The 22,716-nt window shown below is 38.8% G+C and overlaps 1 protein-coding gene across 2 annotated transcripts in view; it reads right to left on the bottom strand.

The window, feature by feature from the left end:
* THSD7B (thrombospondin type 1 domain containing 7B) overlaps positions 1–22,716 on the bottom strand; it is a 908,985-nt gene that overhangs the window by 497,347 nt on the left and 388,922 nt on the right. For both annotated transcript variants that reach the window (XM_054679008.1, XM_009443389.3), the window contains exons 6-7: positions 21,948–22,103; positions 11,284–11,481 (exon numbers count right to left, since the gene is read on the bottom strand). In XM_054679008.1, coding sequence (XP_054534983.1) covers positions 11,284–11,481; positions 21,948–22,103 — 354 coding nt within the window. The remainder of the gene's footprint in view (positions 1–11,283; positions 11,482–21,947; positions 22,104–22,716) is intronic.

The raw sequence follows: 22,716 nt of genomic DNA, 5'->3' as shown, positions 1-22,716 counted from the left end.
GTTCCTAAAGCACAGGGTCCTACTTGTCTCAATAAACAAATGCCCATATGCCTTAGTATTTCTCTAAAGAGGTAGTTATACTTTCCCTTTCATATTATCTTCTTATACCTGCTGGGACGCCTTACAAACAAAGAAACCCTATTTACAAATAAGGATGCTGATTGGCCCTTCTGGATAAGTGAATTTTCTATTTACCTGAAGTTTCCAATTTAAACTTGCAGCCTGATCTTATTTTAGCTTTTAATTACAATGCACTCAAAATATACTGCTAATTTCCTTAATCCATTCTAACTTAAATTTTAATATTAAAATTGATTAATTAAAATCAATTATGTAATTAAACATAATCTTGATAATTTGGGAAAAACTAGACATCTCCTTGCCTGTGGTTTTCTACCAAGAGCAATATCACCACGCCTTATGGGGACAATAAAAACTATGTGGTCCATTTTGTTTGCCATGATGATGAGGGGACATGACTGTCAATCCATGGGGGAGTGCCAGAGATGCTACATATCATTAATTGCAGGACAACGAGGAAAAATACAAAATTGTCCTGTCCAAAGTGGCAGCAGATGGTCCACAGAGCTACCCTCACTTGCAGGATACTGAGGAGATTCCCCTGCAGAAACCCTAAGAGCTGGTCCCAGCCTCTGTAAATATGCCTCTGGTGACACTGAGCTCATTACTCACCATTGCTAGGCAGCTATAATGGAACATGTATTCTAATGTTAGGCCAACATCTGTCATCTTTTTATTTCTACCTATTTGCCTTCTGGAACAACACAGAAATAACTACCTCTCCTTCTCAATGAATCCTTAGTTAAGTATATTTAATGAACTCTGATGTAATAAAGACCACTTTGGTGTATCGAATTTTGCTTGTTTTTTACTAAACTTTCTCATCTCAATATGGTGTTATTAGCAGCTCCGCTATCACCCTCCTCTAGGAATATCTCTACGATGAAGGAGTGAAAAGCTGTTTATCCCTAAAGAGCTGTCTCCTATCTTCTTTGTGATTTCACATATCTCCTTTTTCAGAAACTCTGCTTCTCTCTCCTTCCAATCCATTCTGATGAATAAATTCTATGCTGCTTAGCTGTCTGAATATGATCAAGATTAGAATTACAGTTGCAGGGAAAACCAGATAAGTATGTACTATATATCTAACTTAAATTCACTTTGTGCCAGAGGGAAATGTGTGTGGGCTTTATGTTTTCATTGTACAGGTGATCTCTCTTGCTCTTAGCTCACACTAAGGAAAGAAAAGCCAACATGCTTAGTGTATGGTTAGGAATAGGTTTCATGAGTCTAGCCCACTGAGTTGGCACAATTGCCCCTAATGCTGCATTGAGAATAAATCTCAGGCCAAGTTGGACTTTACCAAAAAATAACATCTTAACTATTGAAAGTTATTGCATAGTCTGGTACAGGGCAGGGTCAATGTAGTTGGTACATGTGACATGCATTTACCAAGATTCATAAAGCAGAATAAGCACTGGTTTGGAGTCCTGCGACTGAAGTTCAAACTTCTGGTATCAGAAATTACTAGTTTAGTGACTTTAAACTATCAATATCTCTGCCTACAATTTTCTCATCAGTAAATTTGGAATAAAAAATAACAATAATTCCCAATTGGGCTATTGTGTGAATCAATTGAAATAACTCTTTCAAATTCTATAAACATTGAGTATACCTTAATATACCAGATACTCTGGTATCATGCCAAGAATAAAATGATAAATGAGTCAAGGTATGTGCCCTTGAGAAGCTGAGTCAAATGGCAGAAACAGAGAAATAAACATAATTTTAATATAATACAGTAAAGGCATTGATAACCGAATCACAAACTGTTATGATAACACAAACGATGAGCAGTCTATCAGTTATAATGATTTCTGCAGCAACTGTTAAATACTCTGATAGAAACTGGCTTTAACAGTAAGGAAATATATTGTCTCACATAACAGCCAGTGCTCACACTGTTGATTCAGTGGCTCAACAATATCTTCCAGGACCCATAGTATCTTTCCATCTCTGACCTACTGTGCACAGTAATGCCTTTATCCTGAAGCTACATATCCTGTTATAATAAGATGGATCACAGCAGCAATTAAAACAACACCCTTCCTTGTTCAAGTCCCTCTTCTCATATCTTGTTGACCTAAATAAATTTAACGTTACCCATTTCTGAACCAATAACCTATAAAGGAAATAAAATTACCATTAATGGCTGTGACAAATAATCTTGCACAGGTGATAAACATAATATTCACTTGAGATTCTAGACCAGCATAAAATAGTTGGAGTGAGAGTGAAGAAAATGTTTCTTGAAGGACACCAATTCAAGTTTTTAAAGGATAAATAAGAATTAGCCAAAGAAGAAGAGGAGGATAAGCATCTCAGGCAGGGGAACAACATGACTCTGACTGTGGAAGCAAATTACCATCAAAGTAACAGAGGTAAAGGAGCACTGATTATGAGCTATGGAATTTCAGAGCACAAAAGGTTACACACTATGAATTCCTGACTCATGAATCAGTTAAAGTATATGTATACATTAATTTAGTAATTCAAAAAATATTTGATTATAAGATTAAGTAAAAAAAATTATTGATTTTGCATGGGGTAGAAGGGCCTTTCTAGGAGGGCTTTTTTTTCCCCACTATATTTCCTGAACACATTTGAACAGGTACAGAATGTGTAAACCTCTGATTACTTTTCCTTATCTAGTCATATTGGCCATGCCACCAGTATAAATTACTCCGTCATAATGGAGAAGTGTTTTATCCATGTTCATTACTTTTTTTGTGTCTACATAGAGGGAAAACTGGTAAATGTGTCAAGAGTAATGAGCCAATGGTCATACGAAACAGCAAAATACCACTTTAAAATACATTTCAGAAAGTGAAAACAAAACTGTGTCCCTGTGACTAATGCTATAACTAATCCCTGTTATTCTCATTACAGCGGAATACAATAGGGAATAGAAAAACTTAGGACATGTCTGGGGGGAAGATGAAAAGGATAGCAAGGGTGACAATCTCACATTAATTCTCACTGAAAGGTTGGATTGACCATTTAATCACATGAGCTACATTTTGAAATATCAGTACAATCTATGACTCATTTTGCTTCTTGAATCATATAGAATGGGAACAGAAAGTCGATTGCCTAATAAGAATTTCAGAAGAGATAGAAAAAGGAGACAGCACTCCTATGAGAGACACAGGCACAACTCAGGAAGCAATTTGCTCTAAGCTATTTCTAAATATTAAAGTCTGGAAAAAACAGATTACATTTAGTCTGATTGTGAAACACTGGTGGAGTAGTGATGGGAACAGTCATTTATTTAGGCCCCTTTCTAAAGGAGAAAAAAGACAAAAGCTATCTTGCAATGTCTACGTATGCAGCAGGGTGGAAATTGGAAGTAATTCAAAACACAATGCCTGTTTATAGAGACAACATACAGTAAATATATTTAAACCTGCATTGCAGTTCCTCTCTCTTTAGCATTTAAATTGATTCACCAGTTTACATCTACTCCCACCTTCACGTCAAATGTGGATGGGGAAACTCTGATTAGAATGAGTCTCTATTTTTCTCTTTTGGAGTCCCTCATTGCCAAACATTATTAGAGTTTCATCTTTAATTTCACTGCAAGACAACTAAATGAAAGGGAACGAGGAACTTGGCTACAAAAACTTTCTAATTTAATCTCCCTTGCAGTCTGATTCCCGTAGCGTGAACAGCACAGCCTGATCTTATTGACACTTTCAACTGCAATGTCAGGTTCATTTCAAAATTTAATACAACATATTTGTCATCACCACATTTCCTTAGGTAAGGACACTGACACCAAACTGCTACCAGTTGGTGGTCTGCAAAAGACAGCCTGCTGAAATGAAAATTCTCTCCTCTAAACCTAAATAACTCATCTCACATATTGCGTGTCTTCTGTTCCTGCAAGAGAACACTATTGCTTTCCACTATTTGATCATTTAGCAATTCATAGGTAACAATAAAGAAGTAAAAAAAAAAAAAAAATTTTACTCACTGCTTGCTTCTGGAATATTTCAAGAATTTCAAGAATAACTTCTGCAGCAGGAAACAAGAAACAAGATTAGAACCAATACTACTACTTTTTTTTTTTTTTTTTTTTTTTTGAGACGGAGTTTAGCTTTGTCACCAGGCTGGAGTACAGTGGCGCAATCTTGGCTCACTGCAACCTCCGCCTCCCAGGTTCAAGCGATTCTCCTGTCTCAGCCTCCCGAATAGCTGGGATTACAGGCATGTGCCGCCATGCCCAGCTAATTTCCGTATTTTTAGTAGAGATGGGGTTTCACCATATTGTCCAGGATGGTCTCAATCTCCTGACCTCAAGTGATCCGCCCACCTTGACCTCCCAAAGGGCTGGAATTACAGGTGTGAACCACTGTGCCTGGACCAATACTATTCTTGATTCTAACTAAGTGTAAGACATGCCTTGTAAGACATGCTGCAGCCTACTTCTCTGTTATATGCTAACATTATGAAGCTGCCCATTGTCCTTCTTTGGCTTACAACTGTGTTTTTCAAAGTCTGGTCCCTGGATCAACACCAGCATCACCTGGGAACTTGCCAGAAATACAAGTTCTTGAGCCCTATTCTAGCCCTACTGAATCAGAAACTCTGGGGTAGGGGCTGGAAACATGTGTTTTTACAAGCCCACCAGGTGATTCTGATGCCTACTAGTTTTAGAACCACTGATCTAGGAGAAACAAGATAAGAGCACCATGTCTCTCCAACATTTCAGACCCAATTTTCCTATACAAGTAATTACCTTAACACCCAGTAGAGGTCTGTTTATCTTTTTCTTTTTCAGAACTATTCCAATACAATCTGGAATCAACTACAAAATGAAAATAAGAGTAACCTAGTCCCCCTCCAGAGTCACACATGACTCAATAGTTGAAAAACAAGACTCAAGATGATGATGTATGTTACCCAGATTGCTTAACTGGAAAATAAATGGAATTCAATAACATGTTTTATGTTTTCATAGGGAGAACAGAAGCAGTATATTGAAGCCCTTTGAATAATGGCAAATAATGAATAAAGACTGAGGGTTGTTCAAAATACTGAACGATCTCTCATGAGATACTATATCATTTCTGCTTTGAAAGGTAATTCTTTAAAAACTATCATCAACATGGTATGATTTGAATTGGATTTTGTATCTCCCATAGGAATGGATTGACTGAATATCTTTCCAAGTATCTTTGTCTTAGTTTGAGCTGTGTCATAATGAAACTCTGTGACAAAGATTCCCGGACAAGTACTTATTGGGAAGCCATGCCAGGGAGCCAGTCACAAAGTGGGGAAGTGAGGCAGGAAAGGGAGGAGCCTGGTAAAGAGTAGGTAATCAATAAGGAAACAGCTTCAAACATACATCTCCAGGCTATTCCAACCGAGAAGAAAGAAGCTGGGTGTGTATCACCAACTCTCAATCAATAGTTGAAGACTGCTCCCTGGGGTTGCCAATTCCCTAGCAAGACTGCAGTGAACAGAGACATTTCTTAGGCAAAGAGATGTAGGTGATATCAGCTGGAATTTCAGGCTGACACCCACAAAAATGGGAAATGGCCAAGGGGATCTGGGCAGGAAACAAAGGTGTGTGCTACAACCCATTACTTCTGACTATTCCAAAAGGCCATTTCTCTGAATCTGCATTGCTAATACAAATGCATGTCCATGTTTATTCTCCCATTCTTCGATTCTTCCAAACAGGTGGCAAGATGTTGGCAAGATAAGATTCTCGTCCTTATATAAAGGTAAGTGGGAGTTTTCCTACACAAATAAAAAATTGATAGCATAAGAAAAAGTGATAGTTACTTTCTTAAAAAAGAAAAGATAAATCTGATTACTATTATCCTTTCTAAAATGCACATCTTAATAAACCGCATATTTATTTTAACCAAGTTGCCATTTCTCAAAACTTTTAGAAAATCCACATTTTAACTTTATTTTAGAGCCTACATATCCTCAGGTGGCTCGAATTTTGTAGCATCTCTTTAAATAGGTTGATTCACTGAAGGAATATACTTATGTGAAAAAGAAATATCTGATGAATAATCTATTCTTCTTTCATCCTAAAATACAAGAAAATAAATATTATACTAAAATAGCATTTAGAATATCTTATAAGCAAAAGCAAAAACTTACAGAGCAGAAGTAAAGCAGCATTTGTTAACAACACGAGATACAGCATAATCGAACAGTTTAAAAATAAAGACAACACAAAAGGAGTTCTCTTTAGAATTCTGGTGAATCGCAAAATATTCCAAAAAATAATTTTTATTTGAATGGAGTCTGACATTATTCTCACAGGTAAGCCAAAGAACATTTTTGAGATCTAAAAATGAAACAAACAAAACAAAACTTTCAACTCCAATCACAGACGTAAAAACATTTAAAAAATATTTGATCCAACTTAGGTAAATGATTATTCTAACACATTTCCACCAGTTGAAGTCCTCCTTAAAAAGTACTTACAGTGTTAGAGCTTACAAGTACATGCCATTTTAGCCAAGATTAAAGGTAGCATTCTTGGAGTGTTCACAGTTAATGATTTAAGGCAAAGAGCCCTAGAAAAATATCCTTGAAATAAAAAGCAAAGCTACTTTAATGATGCAAAATAATTCCTAGTGCTGTGCAAATATATACACAGCTTGAGAAAAATATTTGCATGGAAAAGGCATAGTGCAACTGTGAAAATAAAAAAACCTTGTATGCAAGGGAGTGTTTTTGGCAACACTGCAGAACTCTAACTCCATGCCTCTCAACATGTGAACTTTGTTCTTTGTGATCTATTACACTCTTCACTAGTGTGGGCATTTGCCTTCTAGAAGTGCAGATTGTATGTTGCATTATCCCTGAATGAAGATGTTTGCTGAAACATGTAAACACTTTTTTTTTCAAGATAGCCTATTTGGCAAATTATGGGGCAAAAGTTATGGGTGAGTGCTCCAGGTCTGACTGCTACAGCAGGCAGACAGGTGTTTATCCAATGACCCCATGGAGTCTTCTGCCCACTTTGCATTGTGGGCACATGAAAGATGATACATAGTAGTCACTTGCCAGCCACTGGGAACACTGTCCACTGCCCTGGCATTATGAGGGTTTTTCCAACTTGCTTTTGAAGATGTCACTTGGTGGTAAACTTTGATCAATCGCCAGTGAAACCTGGCAATAACGAACCAGTTACATGTTTGAGAATTGATGTTTAAAATGCAGTGAGTAAATCTGATATTCTAAGGGAGAAATATGTTGGGCTTGCATTTTTGAATCTCACTCCATTTACATTTCAAGTGCTACTTTGAAATGATGAAACATACTTGTCAATGAGACAAGAATAACCTATGCATATTCAACGCTCCATAAATGTCTATTGACATTTGATAAGATATTGTGCAGAGGACAGAAATCAAAGCTATTCCATCAATCAGAGACTCGGAAATCAGATTCCAAATAAGAACACTCATTTATACAATCTATTAAGCAATTTACCTCTTGAAAATAAATATCACTGACTAACATATTGTTTGCTATAATTACAGGCTTGAGGGAGAAAGAGGAGCTTCAGTGGCACTGATAGTATTGCTAATAAATCAAAGTAGAGAATGGAACAAAGCAGAGATAGCTGTAGGAATTAGAGATGACTACTCGAATCTAAGATAACCCAAAGTAGACCACATTCTTAAACTAATCCACAAAGTTTAGGCACATCAGAAATTGCTATTTCCAAATACTCCCTGGTTTCAATGTGACATAGATTATATATTTTTGAAGTTTGTAAGCTAATGGTCTAAACAAACTCCTGGGGAAGAGCAATACGTCTTCCTAGCAGCTAACAAGGACACCCAACAAGACACTGTCGAGAGTCCTACAGAATCTTGGTCAAGCTTATGTAGAAATCTCATGGCTCCACAATTTGAATGGGACATAGATACTTGGCAGGGATGTTGAATGTTCCTTTCTAAACACCTATATGCAGGATATCTAGAAGGAGATCATATGTAAAAGCCTAAAAATGGTAAACAAGCCAAGTTACCCTTACAAATTATGGTAGGCCTCAAGTCTGAGTAGATCTAATGTAAGTGGTTTTTTAAAAAATCAAAAATAAAGTATTTCTTTTGGTCTTATCTGTTAAATTCAAAACAAATTCTGAAAGAAAGTGTCTATGAAGCAATTAATAAACCAAGAGTGATGGAAGAAAATATCAAATGTTACAAAGAAAAAAACAAAAGGAAATCAAAGGACACTGTATATCTCAAACCTGTCTTTCTCCAGGCATTTAAATTAATGTCAACAGTTCTGTCAACTCCTGTAGTTATGGAAAAACCCTGATAATATGTAGAAGTCAAACAGGAGCACTTCTCTGCCAAACTTCTATCATCAATCACCCAGATTCACACTGAAGCTGAACCACAAAAAGTGTAACCAGACCACATTTTCAGTTTCACACAGAACAAAAGACAGCTTCAGCCACTAGGAGGCCAAGCATGTTCCCAGAACCACAACCATGGCCATTGCCCCACAAACGATGAGGGAGTCATTCAGGTATTTAAAAACCACAAAGACTTCATGGAGCTGATATGAACAAATATTAATTCCCTCTTCTGCACACATAAGTTCAGTGTGTAGGTCAAAAGCTGAAAATTAGTCATTTCACAGGAATAAGTAAGAAAGCTCTAAAACTGCTGTAAAACAGTAAAGCTGATGATTGTAGAAGGCTCAGCATAAATTATGAAAGAAGTTCCTAGCCAAGTGGACAGAGATATCATGACAACCCTCCAATATCTGCTGTGAGATAACAAAGCATGAGAGTCATTTATCACTGGGTTCCAACCAAACCAATGATCTTCCTGTTTCCTTAGCTGGAGCTGGGGAGGAAGAATTAGTTATGGCTATTCGAATCCTCCTTATTATTTTCATGTTTTAAAAGAATGCTCTTTGACCAATTCTTCAGGACCGGGTAGAATAATAATTGTACTTTAAAATATACATAAAATAAGTTTATGGCTTTTTTGAATGGTTATATGCCATTCAAAAAATCATTGCCACTTCACTAATCATTGTTATATAACTAATTTAACTCTCACAGTCTTAAGAGTGACAGGGAGGTTTTATTACCCCACTTGGCAGCTGAAAGAAAGGATACTTCCTAGTTAAATAAATTTCCTGAGATCACCTAGCAGGTGAGTAGCAGAGTTGAAACTGCAACCTATCTAACTCTAGAGCTCATGTTTTAAACTTCCATACTTCACTTCTTACTCCAAACTCAACACAGAACACTTCTGTAACCACACAATTCTCCAACACCACCTGGGCATCCTGCAATTTAACTCAACTCCAACACTATCTATTTGGAGTTAGCATTAGATCCCACAGGTTATGGGTTCAGTCCTGCAAGACTGCCGCTCACTTCAGATGCCCGTCTCAAGTCCCAGACTGTCACCTGTGCTTCTGACCCATGGTTATACATCGGGGTTCCCACAACTCCTTCCTCAGGCCCTATAATTTCCTAGGACATATTACAGAACTCAGGGAAACATTTTACATGTATTGGTTTATCATAAAGGATATTACAAAGAATATACATGAAAAGCCAGAAGAGATTCATGAGGAAAAGATGCACAGGGCAAGGTATGGGGGACAGAGTGCAGGGCTTCCATCCCCTTGCTGGGATCTGCCACCCTCTCAGCACTGCCACATTTCCAGCAGCCCAGAAGCTCTCTGTACCTCATAGTTCAGAGGTGTTTATGTAAGTAGGATCAATAATTAACCCAATCTCCAGCCCCTCTCTTGTTTCCAGTGGGTGAACTGAAATCCCTAAGCTTCTAATCATGGTTTGGTCTTTCTGGTGATCATCCCCCATCCAGAAGCTCACCAAGCATTACTTCATTAGAACAAGGCAGGCCTTGCACTCAGGAAATTCCAAGGGATTTAAGAGCTGTGTCAGGAACCAGGATTAAAGACCAACTATTAAAACAAAAGATTCTCCTAGCACCCCTGTATCTCAGGAAATAACCAGGGTTTTAGGAGCTCTGTGATAAGGAGCCAGGGACAAAGACCAAAAAATATACGTCTTATTAGAAAACAAACAAAAGCAATACAAAAGTGATCTGTTACTAAATTGCACATATGTTACCACAATTCAAAAATTATATGTTAATATTCACAGGAGTTGCTATTAGTTTTAATTCTCTGCTGTAGCTAATACAATCTGTTATTGCCCTTTAATTAAATAATCACCTGGTTTCCACAGGTAACCAATTACATCACCTGACAAAATCTATATCTGTGTAATTATGATAATGATTGAAAAGAAATGAAGAAAGGATGAAGAGAGGGAGGGAGGGAGAGAGAAAAAAAGGAATGAAAAGCTTTGCAATATATATCAACCCTGTGTGCTCTGAATCTATTTTGTGATTTACTTCTGTTCTATGGATTACTTAGCTGCATAAGTTCAAAACGCTTCATTCCACATATCATGAGCATTATAAGTGGGGCTTCTCATGGCAGAGCTGATTAATAAATATACACGATATTCTTCCAAGGCACTGAAATTTTTTTCAAGTTCAGGATCAAGGTTTTACATGTCACTTTTCTTAGTTCCACATGACACATGTTTTCTGAATCACCTTTCATTTCAAATAACCTACCAGGTGCTTGCTGATTGAGGAAAGACATCATTGTTAATAGTTTTGTAAATCTTGACAACTTGTATTTAAAAACAGTTCTTTGGAAATGTTAGTATTGTGTCTATAGCTGATTCAACTCTAATGTCATATAAACAAAAAGCCACCTAGTTTTGTTTGGTTGTTTTTTTAACTTGCAGGACGTTTCGGTCCTGGATTCTTAACAAGATGATATTTGTTTATAATATATAAAGGCATGTTATACATTGGCTTTTACTTGTTTTATATTGATAAGTTGAACACTATCTAAGAGATTTGTTTTCTGTTTTTTTGACAAATTAAAAACTCTTAAGAAATCTCTAGGTTTGCTGTATTGCATTTAAGTACAATCAAATAGTGTTCTGTCATGGAGTATGTGGACCCATATTAAGTCACGGCACCTTACTTTGCAGCAATGTGTCACTCGATGTAAACATAAATATTCAAGGATAAGAAAGGCTGTGCTTCTCTTCCTCATGAGAATGATCTATTGAAGGGTGGTCATGTGTTATTTGGCTGATACTTAACATCCTAACACCTCTAGTGGGTCACTGGGTCATACCGCGGTCATTCTGGCAGACAGCCTTCAGAATACGATGTCCCAGGCCACATTTTCCATGATCAGGGAAGCAGATCCCTTCCGATGCCAGCCATCGGTAGCACATTGGATCCTCACAAGGAACAGACTCCACCAAATGAGGGCAATGCCCTGCAGGCCCTGTAGATTCCATGAGGACATGGCGCTGCCTCGTTCTAAATCCTAAAAAGAGAGAGAAAAGAATTTTCAGAGAATTCCACTCTTTTCCAAGAAAGGAAAAGAAGCAGCTGGGTGAGAGATGAAAAGTTTTATTCAAGTACTCATCGCTCTAAGCACGTATTATCTTGATGTGTTTTATTCTATGTGAAGTGAGAGGATGAGATGTAGAAAAAAAAGAGAATGGGAAAGAATAAAAGCAGGAAATCTGTCTTCCAAGAGTTTACAAACTAGGAGTTGGAGAAGTCAGACATAATTCAATGGAATAATAAGTAGCATAAGTCCTATAGTATCAATAAACCAGTAAAAATAAATGGAGACTCAGAAATGATCTAAATATAGATTAATCCACATTTTCTTTTTGCTGTTGATTTTGACATTCTTGTTACGCTGCATTCGGTTAAAATACATCACCTCTTTGGCATCTCCATGGCGCCTGACCATTCACAACTTCCTGCTCCGAGATTTATCTGCATCATGTCACTGAGGTTTACACATCAGTCTGCCTCATAAAGACAATATCTCTTTGGAGTTCACTTTCCATCCAGGCTAGACATGGGTCCATGATTGTTATTATGTTTAAAAAAAGTGTACTGTGGGACTAGGGCCTCAAAGTCCCAGCCAGAGACTGTAATAAGAACATAGATGTATTTTACATGCTATGGGCCCAGAGAGTCACAAATGCAAATCAACAGGAGTCAAGCAGGTACACATCGAGGCAAATGGGTCAACCATGAGACTGCAGCGAGTGTTTGGGTTAATCGGCCTGCTCTAAAATGCCTGACTACTATTCAGCTTCCGTTGACTCTTGGCCTTAGAGATCATGAACCCTCTGTTAACAGATCCTTCCATTTTGTCTAAGAAACCAGAAATCCCTCTATTTTTAAATGATAAAAACTAATGCACAATTTTTAAAAAACAAAGTGACCTAATAAAGAAGGACTGAGAACCAGATTGAACCCTTTAGTCTAAATTTTCAATCTCTGGCCCCCATGATATACCACTTCTAAAGGCTACGTCTACCTTTTGTGGATCTCATACCTTCCATCGTTTCTATTCCAAATTCAATCAACAGATTCCTTTAATTCCTTTTTCTTTTAACAAAACCAACAGTTTTGCATGAATAACATTTTAAGAATGTTATTAATTATATTAATAACATATATATTGTTATATATAATAACATATATATAACATACATATTATAACATATATATTAATAATGTTAAGAAATGTTATTCATTTATTCCTTGGAGTAAGTAAAGAAAATGAGAGAGTTTGATAGCACAGAGAACATTCAATTCCCAGAGTGAAAGCTGCATATCCCACCACTCTTCCCACAAGGGGAGGGGAGAAGGACAAGTTCGGGAGCATGAGAGGTAACATCTCTCTCATGAAAAAGTTACACACCTCAAGGTATAGTTGGAGAAAGACCAACCTCTCTTAAATAGCACAGCCAAGGAGGCTAGAACACAATGAACATGAGGTTTTGAGACACAAGAAAAAGCTACAGAGAGGTTCTGGGTTATCTTAGATTGAAAAAAAAAAAAAAAACCCTCAAATAAAGCACTTAAAAATCCTTACCTAAAATACTAAGTATTTTAGCAAAGTACAGGGCTGGGCAAGAATTTTAGGTAAGGATTTTTAAGTGCTTTATTTGAGGGTTTTTTTTTTTTTCCTAAGATAACCCAGAACCTCCCTTTAAAAGAGACTCCTAGTCTCTTTAAGGATTAGCTACCTTGGGAAGAAATCATTCAGCCAGTCAGAGGCTATATGCTCATGGCATTGACATGGTTAAGATCAGAGCAGTTAAAAAAAAATAATAATGGCTTCTGCCATGCTTTATACCTCCATACCTCCATGTCTATATCATTAACTAGCCAAATAAAATCTACAGAAGGGCTCAGCTTCCTTTCTAAGCCACCTTGAAAGGAGATGCATACACGGCTGTAAACTTCACTTGACGAGCATCAAACTACAATGACCTACGAGCTCTCACTGCCACAAAACTCGAATGACCTCTATTCTTATAGGTAACATCTGCATGCTGTTTATTTATTGTCTTATATTTTTGCTTGTTTTGATTTTATCTTTGAGCAAGACATGGCATGAGTCGCCATGATTTACACTGTTTGACAACCAGCCCAGACTTGAGCACAGAAACTTAGAAGTCTTTATGAAGGATTCTGGGTGTCCTATTATTTGGAGCTTAATGCCATTGAGGGGCATGTTCAGTTTCCCTCCATAAATCAAGTTGCATCCATCTTGCCATAAATCTATAGATTACATCTCCTCAGTCAATAAATTCCTTCAGTCTTTCATTTGTGCTGCCCTTGTCCTGACTCTAACTAGGATCAAATCACAGCACAAGCTTAGCATAAAACAAAAACCCTGGATTCTCTTGCTAGCACTTAACTTTAATCACACATCGCTGTTCATGCCTGCAATAGACATCAGGCGTCTCCCAGGTACTTCTGTTCTGAAAGATATACAATTGCCAAGTCCATAGTGGTTGGGGGCCAGCCAACCAATCACTTTCATTTATTGAGTTTCATATTAATCAGATGATATTCTTCCATAAATATTAACTGTCATTTGCACATGACTTTCCTGTACTATGGGAAGCCACAGGAGGAACCAGAAATGTGTATTCTTCTCAAAGCATAAAACCCAACAAGGGAAAAAGGCACATGCATAAACTAACATCCACCCTTTACCAAGACTGGGACAGTAACTTTATTACTCTAAATGAATAAAGCCTCAAAACTATGTTATAAGTTACTATTCCCATTTTGCATGTGTGAAAACTAAGACGCCACTTTATTACTTCTCCAAAGGTGCATTATTACTGATTAAATGGATGGGTGTGAAAATCAGCAGAAGTCTTTCAGAGTCATTGCCTCCTCACAAGAAAAGATTAAAGTCAGCTCCTGTGGATATTGTGTTTTCGCCACACTTTATAAAGTGAACCTGAAAGGCACTGTGGTTTAGTTGAAGGTACTAAAGGCGAGTAGATTGGACAGTGGAATTTTAGACACTGCACAGCAGGGGAGAGCCATAATCAACATTTCCTGACCACAGATTCAATTCACCTTTAGTGAAACTAGTATCTGCAGGGTTTATTTTTTTCTATGACTCCAAGAATTAATATTTAGTGTATAATTCTACAGGAGATAATTAGAAAAGAATGGGCAGTGGGTTGGGGAGAGAAAAGGGAAGACGAGCAGATGGCAGAAAAGGGGTCAGTGTTTTTTAATTGAAGCCATGGAAGAATTAAAAGAGGCTCCGGAGGGTATATCCAGATCTGAGGGCTGTATTTCTGCATGAGTTAGTGGATCAGAAGTGTACACATGAGCTATCCACAGGCAATGTTATGTCTCAACACTGACTCCATTGGGACAGGCGTGAAGAAAGTCCAGCAGGTTCCAGCCTGGCCAATATGGTAAAACTCCATCTCTACTAAAAATACAAAAAAATTAGCCAGGCAGGGTGGCACCTGCCTGTAATCCCAGCTACTCAGGAGGCTGAGGCAGAACTGCTTGAACCTGGGAGGTGGAGGTTGCCGTGAGACGAGATCACGCCACTGCACTCCAGCCCGGGTGACAGAGTGAGACTCTGTCTCAGAAAATAAATAAATAAATAAATAAATAAATAATAAAATAATAATTATAAAAAAGAAAGTCTAGCAGGTTAAACAAACAGGACAGAAGCTTATTCTGTCTTAAGTACTCCATTTGCTCTTCCTCTCTGGCGGCCCTGAACTTTGGGTAACAACTCTGAGTGAAAGAATCTGAGCATATTGAAGCTTCAATCCTAACCCTTTGGAAATCAACCACCATCCTGCAGGGATAGTATTTTATAGTATCACTATTAGTCCACAGCCTGGTGTAAATCCAGAAACTAAGAAGACACACTGATAGGGTGAAGTCAGCATGAGAACTCCCAAAGCTTAGAATGAGAAGTTAACAGAACGCCCCACCCACCCCAAACACATAGACACAGAAAAAAGAAACAACTATCTCTTAGCATTTCCTATCTATGAGAAAGCAAAATGATTTTATAGACTTCTCATTCAAGGGAAAGCCTATCTAGCAGACAAGGATGGAAAATGGAAATATCCCCCGTTTTTGGTATGTAACATCTAAAACAAGTCAGTATTTTCCAACTTTAGCATGTTATCTAATTTGTTTAAGAGCATAAAAGACTGTCTTCAAAAAACAGTCATGCCTTCTCAGTTTCAAAGTATCTTGTCCTTTGGGAATTTTTAAGGACTTGGGTGCTCTCATTGAGGGAAGGAATCCCTGAAGTCCTTCCACCTAAGCAGCTGGCTGTTGTGACACTCTATAGGGAGCCTCCAGCAAATTCCTCTTTAGAACAACTTCAGTGGGCAATTCTGCCTTTCTAGTATATGTCTGAAAAGGATAAGGATGTCATATAAATGTGTGTCTATATATCAAGAAAAAATTTTAAAATGTATCACATCTATGTGTAGAGTTTGTCTAAGAGTATTTATTTTTTCAGGCTAATTCTCTTTCGTATATCTCTAATTATAACACTCTGGGAGTGTATCAAAGAGAAAGCAACAAATGATAAAACCTGACCCAATTTAAATTCCTCTGAAAGGCATCCTAGCTTTACTTGACAAGCACCAACCTGCCGATCATGGTTCCCTTGTCTGCCTGTCATGACGCGATGGAAGGGTGTGAAGGCTGTGAACACTGGCTGATTTTCTAATGTACTCTGAATAACCAACAGCCACAAGCCTTCCATGATTCCTAATGGAAGGATTTCTGATTAAGAATAAAAGTCGTGTAAAGATAATTTCTATAGTAACTAATTTCTTCTATTCGGTAATAAAACATTTCCTACTTTCCCATTCCTTTCTACTTTTTTTCTTAATGTGAACAAAGGAAATGTACCAGAGCAATAACACGATGACTAGGAAAGCCTAGAGAGGAGAAAAATGATATTCTCTCCTACTTTCCACATTCATTTTTTTTTTGCTGTTGTTTGCTTTTCTCTTAAATACTCCATCTTTCTGTGTGTATGTGTGTGCGTGCACGTGTGTGTGTGTGTGTGTGTGTGTTTTAAGAGTATGAAATATCTAGGAAAGTATAAATATCCTAGATTTCTGCTAGTGGAATCACTGCATTTTAGAGTAGAGAATTCAGATGTGAAGCTAAACACTCCCGCTTATATCCCAGAGTTTTGCAATGTTTAATGCATTAGCCTGTGTACCCCAGCTTCTATAGAATTCTGAAGTATCTTTAGTTTGTACCACTCAGTGATCCTGGCAGAACTCCCATGATTCTACTCACAGTAGAATCATGGGACAGACACCAAGACTGAGGGGGATCTCAGACCTAATACACACAAGTCAGTAGAAATAACAAGACTACTTGCTGTCATCACAACATGCTTGGATACCCTGAAGGAACAGAATCATTTCCCTAGAGGGAAAACTCTATTCTTCATTCTTCCCAAGAGGGAATATGCAGGTGGTCCTGGCAGGTTTTAACAAGACCTTACAAACCAAAATTCTCTCTGCTCTAGGGGAGCATTTATAAAATACCAAACTCCTAGACCTGAATAACAATCATCAGGGCTTACCATCCCTCCTGTCAGTGACTACAGTTCAGGAGGCAGCCATTCAGCCACAGAATGGGTTCTATTAAAAAACGGCTAATTCTCATCAATCCCAACATGTCCCTAAACTCTGCAGGAGGCTGTGGGGACAGTACCACCTTCAGGTGAGAGGTTCTACTGCCTCCATCCTCTCCTTCAGCACTTTTCTTTCACTCTTTCTTTTTTTTTATTATACTTTAAGTTCTAGGGTACATGTACACAACGTGCAGGTTTGTTACATATGTATACATGTGACATGTTGGTGGGCTGCACCCATTAACTCGTCATTTACATTAGGTATATCTCCTAATGCCATTCCTCCCCTCTCCCCCACCCCACGACAGGCCCCGGTGTGTGATGTTCCCCTTCCTGTGTCCAAGTGTTCTCACTGTTCAATTCCCACCTATGAGTGAGAATATGCGGTGTTTGGTTTTTTGTCCTTGCGATAGTTTGCTGAGAATGATGGTTTCCAGCTTCATCCATGTCCCTACAAAGGATATGAATTCACCCTTTTTTATGGCTGCATAGTATTCTATGGTGTATATGTGCCACATTTTCTTAATCCAGTCTATCATTGTTGGACATTTGGGTTGGTTCCAAGTCTTTGCTATTGTGAGTAGTGCCACAACAAACATATGTGTGCATGGGTCTTTATAGCAGCATGATTTATAATCCTTTGGGTATATACCCAGTAATGGGATGGCTGGGTCAAATGGTATTTCTAGCTCTAGATCCTTGAGGAATCGCCACAGTGTCTTCCACAATGGTTGAACTAGTTTACAATCCCACCAACAGTGTAAAAGTATTCCTATTTCTCCACATCCTCTCCAGCACCTGTTGTTTCCTGACTTTTTAATGATCGCCATTCTAACTGGTGTGAGACGGTATCTCATTGTGGTTTTGATTTGCATTTCTCTGATGGCCAGTGATGATGCCTTAAGCCCTTTTCAAAGGCTGAGTCTCCCTTTGAAAAAAGTATTGATTGGGGCAAAACACTCCCCACCTCTGGTTATCTAGTGCTCTTAAGCTACTCTCAGCACAACCTCCTGCCCTCCCACAACTGCAGTCTCTTTTCCCCCTTCATCCAATGACAACGTACTGGCACTAGATACATCCCATGCCCCATACCTTGTCTCCTGCATCTGCTCAATGATTTGCTCTTAGGCATAATGGCTCACACTGACCAATGTGGTGCATGATGGGCAGATGGCTCCTCTTCTCAGAACTGAGCTTGTACTTTGATCCAAACTTCTTTAGGCTGATGGAGAAAATCAACTAAGGAAGCTTAGGGTTTGGAGAGACACTGGACTAAAGAGACAGGAAACCAGATCCTTACTGCCAACATGGCCATCATTAAATTACCATGGGACTTTAGACAAATTACCTTACTTCTTGACACTTTGGTGTTGTCATTTTGTGAAGTGCTGTATCCTTGTTGAGCCTAAATGCTGATTCAAAGTTGGGCAGTGTATTAGTTTCTAGAGCTGTCATAACTAAGTACTGGAAATTGGGTAGCTTAAATCAATAGAAATGTATCGTCTTCAGAGTTCTACAGGCTGGAAGCCTGAAATCAAGGTGTCAGCAGGGCCATGCTCCACATGCTCCCTCTGGAGGCTTTACAGAAGAATCTGTGCCATGCCTCTCTCCTAGCTTCTGGTGGTTGTGGTTCTCCATGGTGCTCCTTGGCTTGGAACACATTACTCCCAATGTCTGCCTTCATCTTCATGTGGCCTCTCCTCTTCTGTGTCTCAATGTCCTCACATGGCACTCTCCTCTCTGTGTATGTCACTATGCCCAAATTTTCCTCTTCTTGCAAGAACACCAGTCACTGGAATAGAGCCTACCTTAATCCAGTATGACCTAATCTTAACTTCATTACTTCTGAAATAATCCTATTTCCAAATAACATCCTACTCATATGTACCAGGGGTTGGGATTTGAACACATCTTTTTGGGGGCATATCATTCAACCTACAGCAAGTGGTGTCTTATGAATGATGGACCAGGGTATATCTGCACAGGTTGACTTTTACTATAGAGAAATAGAGGCCAATGAGGATAAAGTTTGGCAAAAAAAGTTACTTGGCGGAATGGGGCCAAGGGAGGGGGTCTGAAGTTCCATGGGCCAGTTCCGAATTATCCAGAAAAATAAAACTGAAAGTTCAAGGAGCCGGTTTTTAACAGGAGTTTTGTGAAAATTGGAGGTCAAGTGACAAAAAAACACAACACAGAATTAGGGCAACCAGCCTGATCAACATGGAGAAACCCCGTCTCTACTAAAAACACAAAAATTAACCAGACATGGTGGCGCATGCCTGCAATCCCAGCTACTCGGGAGGCTGAGGCAGGAGAATTGCTTGAACCCAGGAGGCAGAGGTTGTGGTGAGCCAAGATCACGCCATTGCACTCCAGCCTGGGCAACAAGAGTGAAACTCAAAAGAAGGGGAAAGGGAAATGGAAAGTGAAAGGAAAAGGGAAAGGGAGGAAGAAAGGAAGGAAGGGAGGGAGGGAGGAAGGAAAGAAAGGAAAGAAAAAGAAAGAAAGCAGGCAAAAGCATTCTTTGAATTGCCATAGAGAATCCATGGCCCAGAACGAAGGGGAGAAAGCATTTAGTAAACATCTATTTAACAAGCACCTATAAAATCTGACCCTCAGAACTGCTTCTACCTGCCTGTAGTACCAGTACCTCATTTTTTTCTGAGGGAGTCACATTTCCCCATTCTCTGTCTTTGAAGTTTGAAGGGAACTGTCCCTCTCCTGATCCCAGTGGTGGCCACATGTCCAGGATTTGAACATGTAAACCCCACATCCTCCAGTCAGAGTAGTTGGTTCAGGAATGAGGACATGACATAAAACAGTCAATGAGATTCAACTCCAGGACTCTTCCGGGGACCAATGGAAAAGACATTTCTTTCTGCTTTATGTACTACCTTAAATTGAACCTAATATAGAGAAAAGCAGACACAAGAGATGGAGAGAGAGAGAAATGTAAAGGTAAAGAAAGAATTAGAAAACAAGACGGAGACCCATTGGCCTGTTTATACTCTTGGATGCAGCCCTATCCTCTCTTCTCATTTCAGCTACATGAGCTCAAACCAGTCTCTTCTTTTGACTTAAGCTGGTTATCAATTGGGTTTCTGTCACCTATAACCATTAGTCTCCCAAGTAATATAACCAAGAGTCTCCCAGATCTACTTGGTCTGATGTGGTTCTACAGCTTTGAAAGCAGATGAAGGCAGCACTTCATGCAGCAAAGTGATGTCACAGCCACAGTGACTGGAGGAGCCTTGGTCCAACCTCACATGATTTTCTGGACAGTGACCTAAACAGGAGCAGCACAGGCTAAACATAAGATGACTGTTCTAAAAATATGTAAATCACCCTGAAGAATCTCGTATACAACTACATGCAACTGACTATATACGTGTAGATCATAAGACTGCAAACTATAGGTATTAGTATAAATGGAAACTTATTTGTGTCCACAAGCTGCGGAGGCGTGGGGGACATTCTGGTTACATGTCGAATAAGAGAATTGCCCAAGGCCCTCTCCAGGCTTCTTTGACATCCAGATTTCTATGGTTTGATAAAAGAATGAAAGTTAGCTTCCACCTGCCTGAAAGCCAATACACGTCTTCCTTTCTACCTTAGAACAAGAGTCAGAATGAAAGGAAAAGCCCAGGAACAGGGATAAGTGAGTCTGGGTGTGCACATGTGTATATATGAGCACTCTAGGAATTACTGAAATGTGGGTTTTCAAGTGAATGTAGCAGTAAGCAGTGAGCAGGGTGCTAGGTACGCAAGCATGCTAGCATCAAGTGTTTGGCCATGGATTCTTGCTTTGCATGTAATAACTAGAATCTATTTTCTGGAATGTCCTTGGATCTCATTTTTCTTGGTAAAGGAAATATTTTTTTTTAGTACTGTCATTTAAGGGAACACAGTATCAATAGAAACTAAAGGGTCAATGAAAGAGAAGGCAAGATATCACTAGGAGTAAACTTTTGAAGATGAAGACGTATATTTTGATTACAAACTGAAGAAAACTAGACCATAGAGGCCTACAAAAATAAACAGGAATATAAAGGTTGAAGGTTTTTCCTTAAGCCCAAGATCAATATCAGAAACTAAACAATATACATAATGACCCTTGCAAAAATCTAAAATATAACATCAAATGTTAAATGTGGAAATCTGAAAAGAAATATATAGATTTGCCAAACAGTTCTTTTCAGGTGTGAGTGTGGAAATCATGTCCAATTTCCCCCATATAAACATTATATATAAAAAACATGAAGTGGCCAGGCACGGTGGCTCACGCCTGTAATCCCAGCACTTTAGGAGACTGACGTGGGCAGATCACGAGGTCAGGAGTTCGAGACCAGCCTGGAAAACATGGTGAAACCCCATCTCTACTAAAAATACAAAAATTAGCAGGGCTTGGTGGCAAGCACCTGTAATCCCAGCTACTTGGGAGGCTGAGTCCAGAGAATTGTTTGAACCCAGGAGGCAGAGATTGCAGTGAGCCAAGATCGTGCCATTGCACTCCAGCCTGGGTCACAGAGCAAGACCTCATCTTGGAAAACAAAACAAAACAAAAGATGGAGTTATACCAAATAGAGTAGTAGTCAGCTATGAGTCTAACTGAAGGTAAATCAAGGTGAGATTGTGCACTCCACAGAAATGTCCCAGTTGCCTCCCTAAAACTGAATACCGTTAGGCTTGAGCTGGTTATCTAAATTTTACAAACAAATATTGTCTTAAGCAGGCTTAATCAGTGACTTAGCTACCAAAATAAACGTTTGTACGCTGACAGCAAATGAAGCGCATGCAAACAAGGCACTCACCTTTTTTCCCCTGAGGATCACGACAGTTTTCATGGATGCACAGGCCCCAGGCTGACCAGGAAGATACTATGCAGTCTGTAGAGCAAGGGATATTGCAGAGCTGAGAGGGCAACGGGGTGGGTCCCATACATAATGTCTTTTCCACAGGTCTAGAGACTGAGGGACAAAAAGATAACGGACCATGTCACATTCTCTGGACATCCTTAGCATTGCTTCTGCCTTTATTTGCATGCCTGTCTTGCAAATAAAACATTATAGTTAAAAAGAACATATGCAAAGAAAACATCAACACTTTCTAATATGTGTTGTTTAGCTTCACATGACTAGTATTTTGGTTGAGAAAAGGCAAAGAAGACAGAGGCAAAGTGCATGCGCTTGAAATTCCTGCTTTGCAGGGTATTCCCTGGGAATCTAAGAGAGAACTGGAAATATCATAGATACAAATTATCTAGAGTTATGACTCTTTAAAAAATTAAATGGCTTTGTGAAGTTTCAAGATGAGTCTATCTCAACTATATAAATGACTAGGTCACTGTGAAAAAAATCCAGATCGAAGCCCTCAGGTGGAGTGTTTAGCATAACCAATCTACTGCTGTGACTCCCCTGAGCGGGGGAGCTGGCAAAGATACACAAGAAAAATGGTACTTAGGATAAGAAGAAAATTCAGAATCTGTGACTGCAGAACTGGCCCTTGGAAATCAGTTTCATTTGTGAGGCTACACAGAGGCCCAAATGTCCTCTTGGAAAATGACTAGTAGCTTCCGTCTCT

The sequence above is a fragment of the Pan troglodytes genome, chromosome 13 (genome assembly GCF_028858775.2).
Source record: "Pan troglodytes isolate AG18354 chromosome 13, NHGRI_mPanTro3-v2.0_pri, whole genome shotgun sequence".
Taxonomy (NCBI): domain Eukaryota; kingdom Metazoa; phylum Chordata; class Mammalia; order Primates; family Hominidae; genus Pan; species Pan troglodytes.
This window is presented reverse-complemented; position numbering and strand designations above follow the sequence as displayed.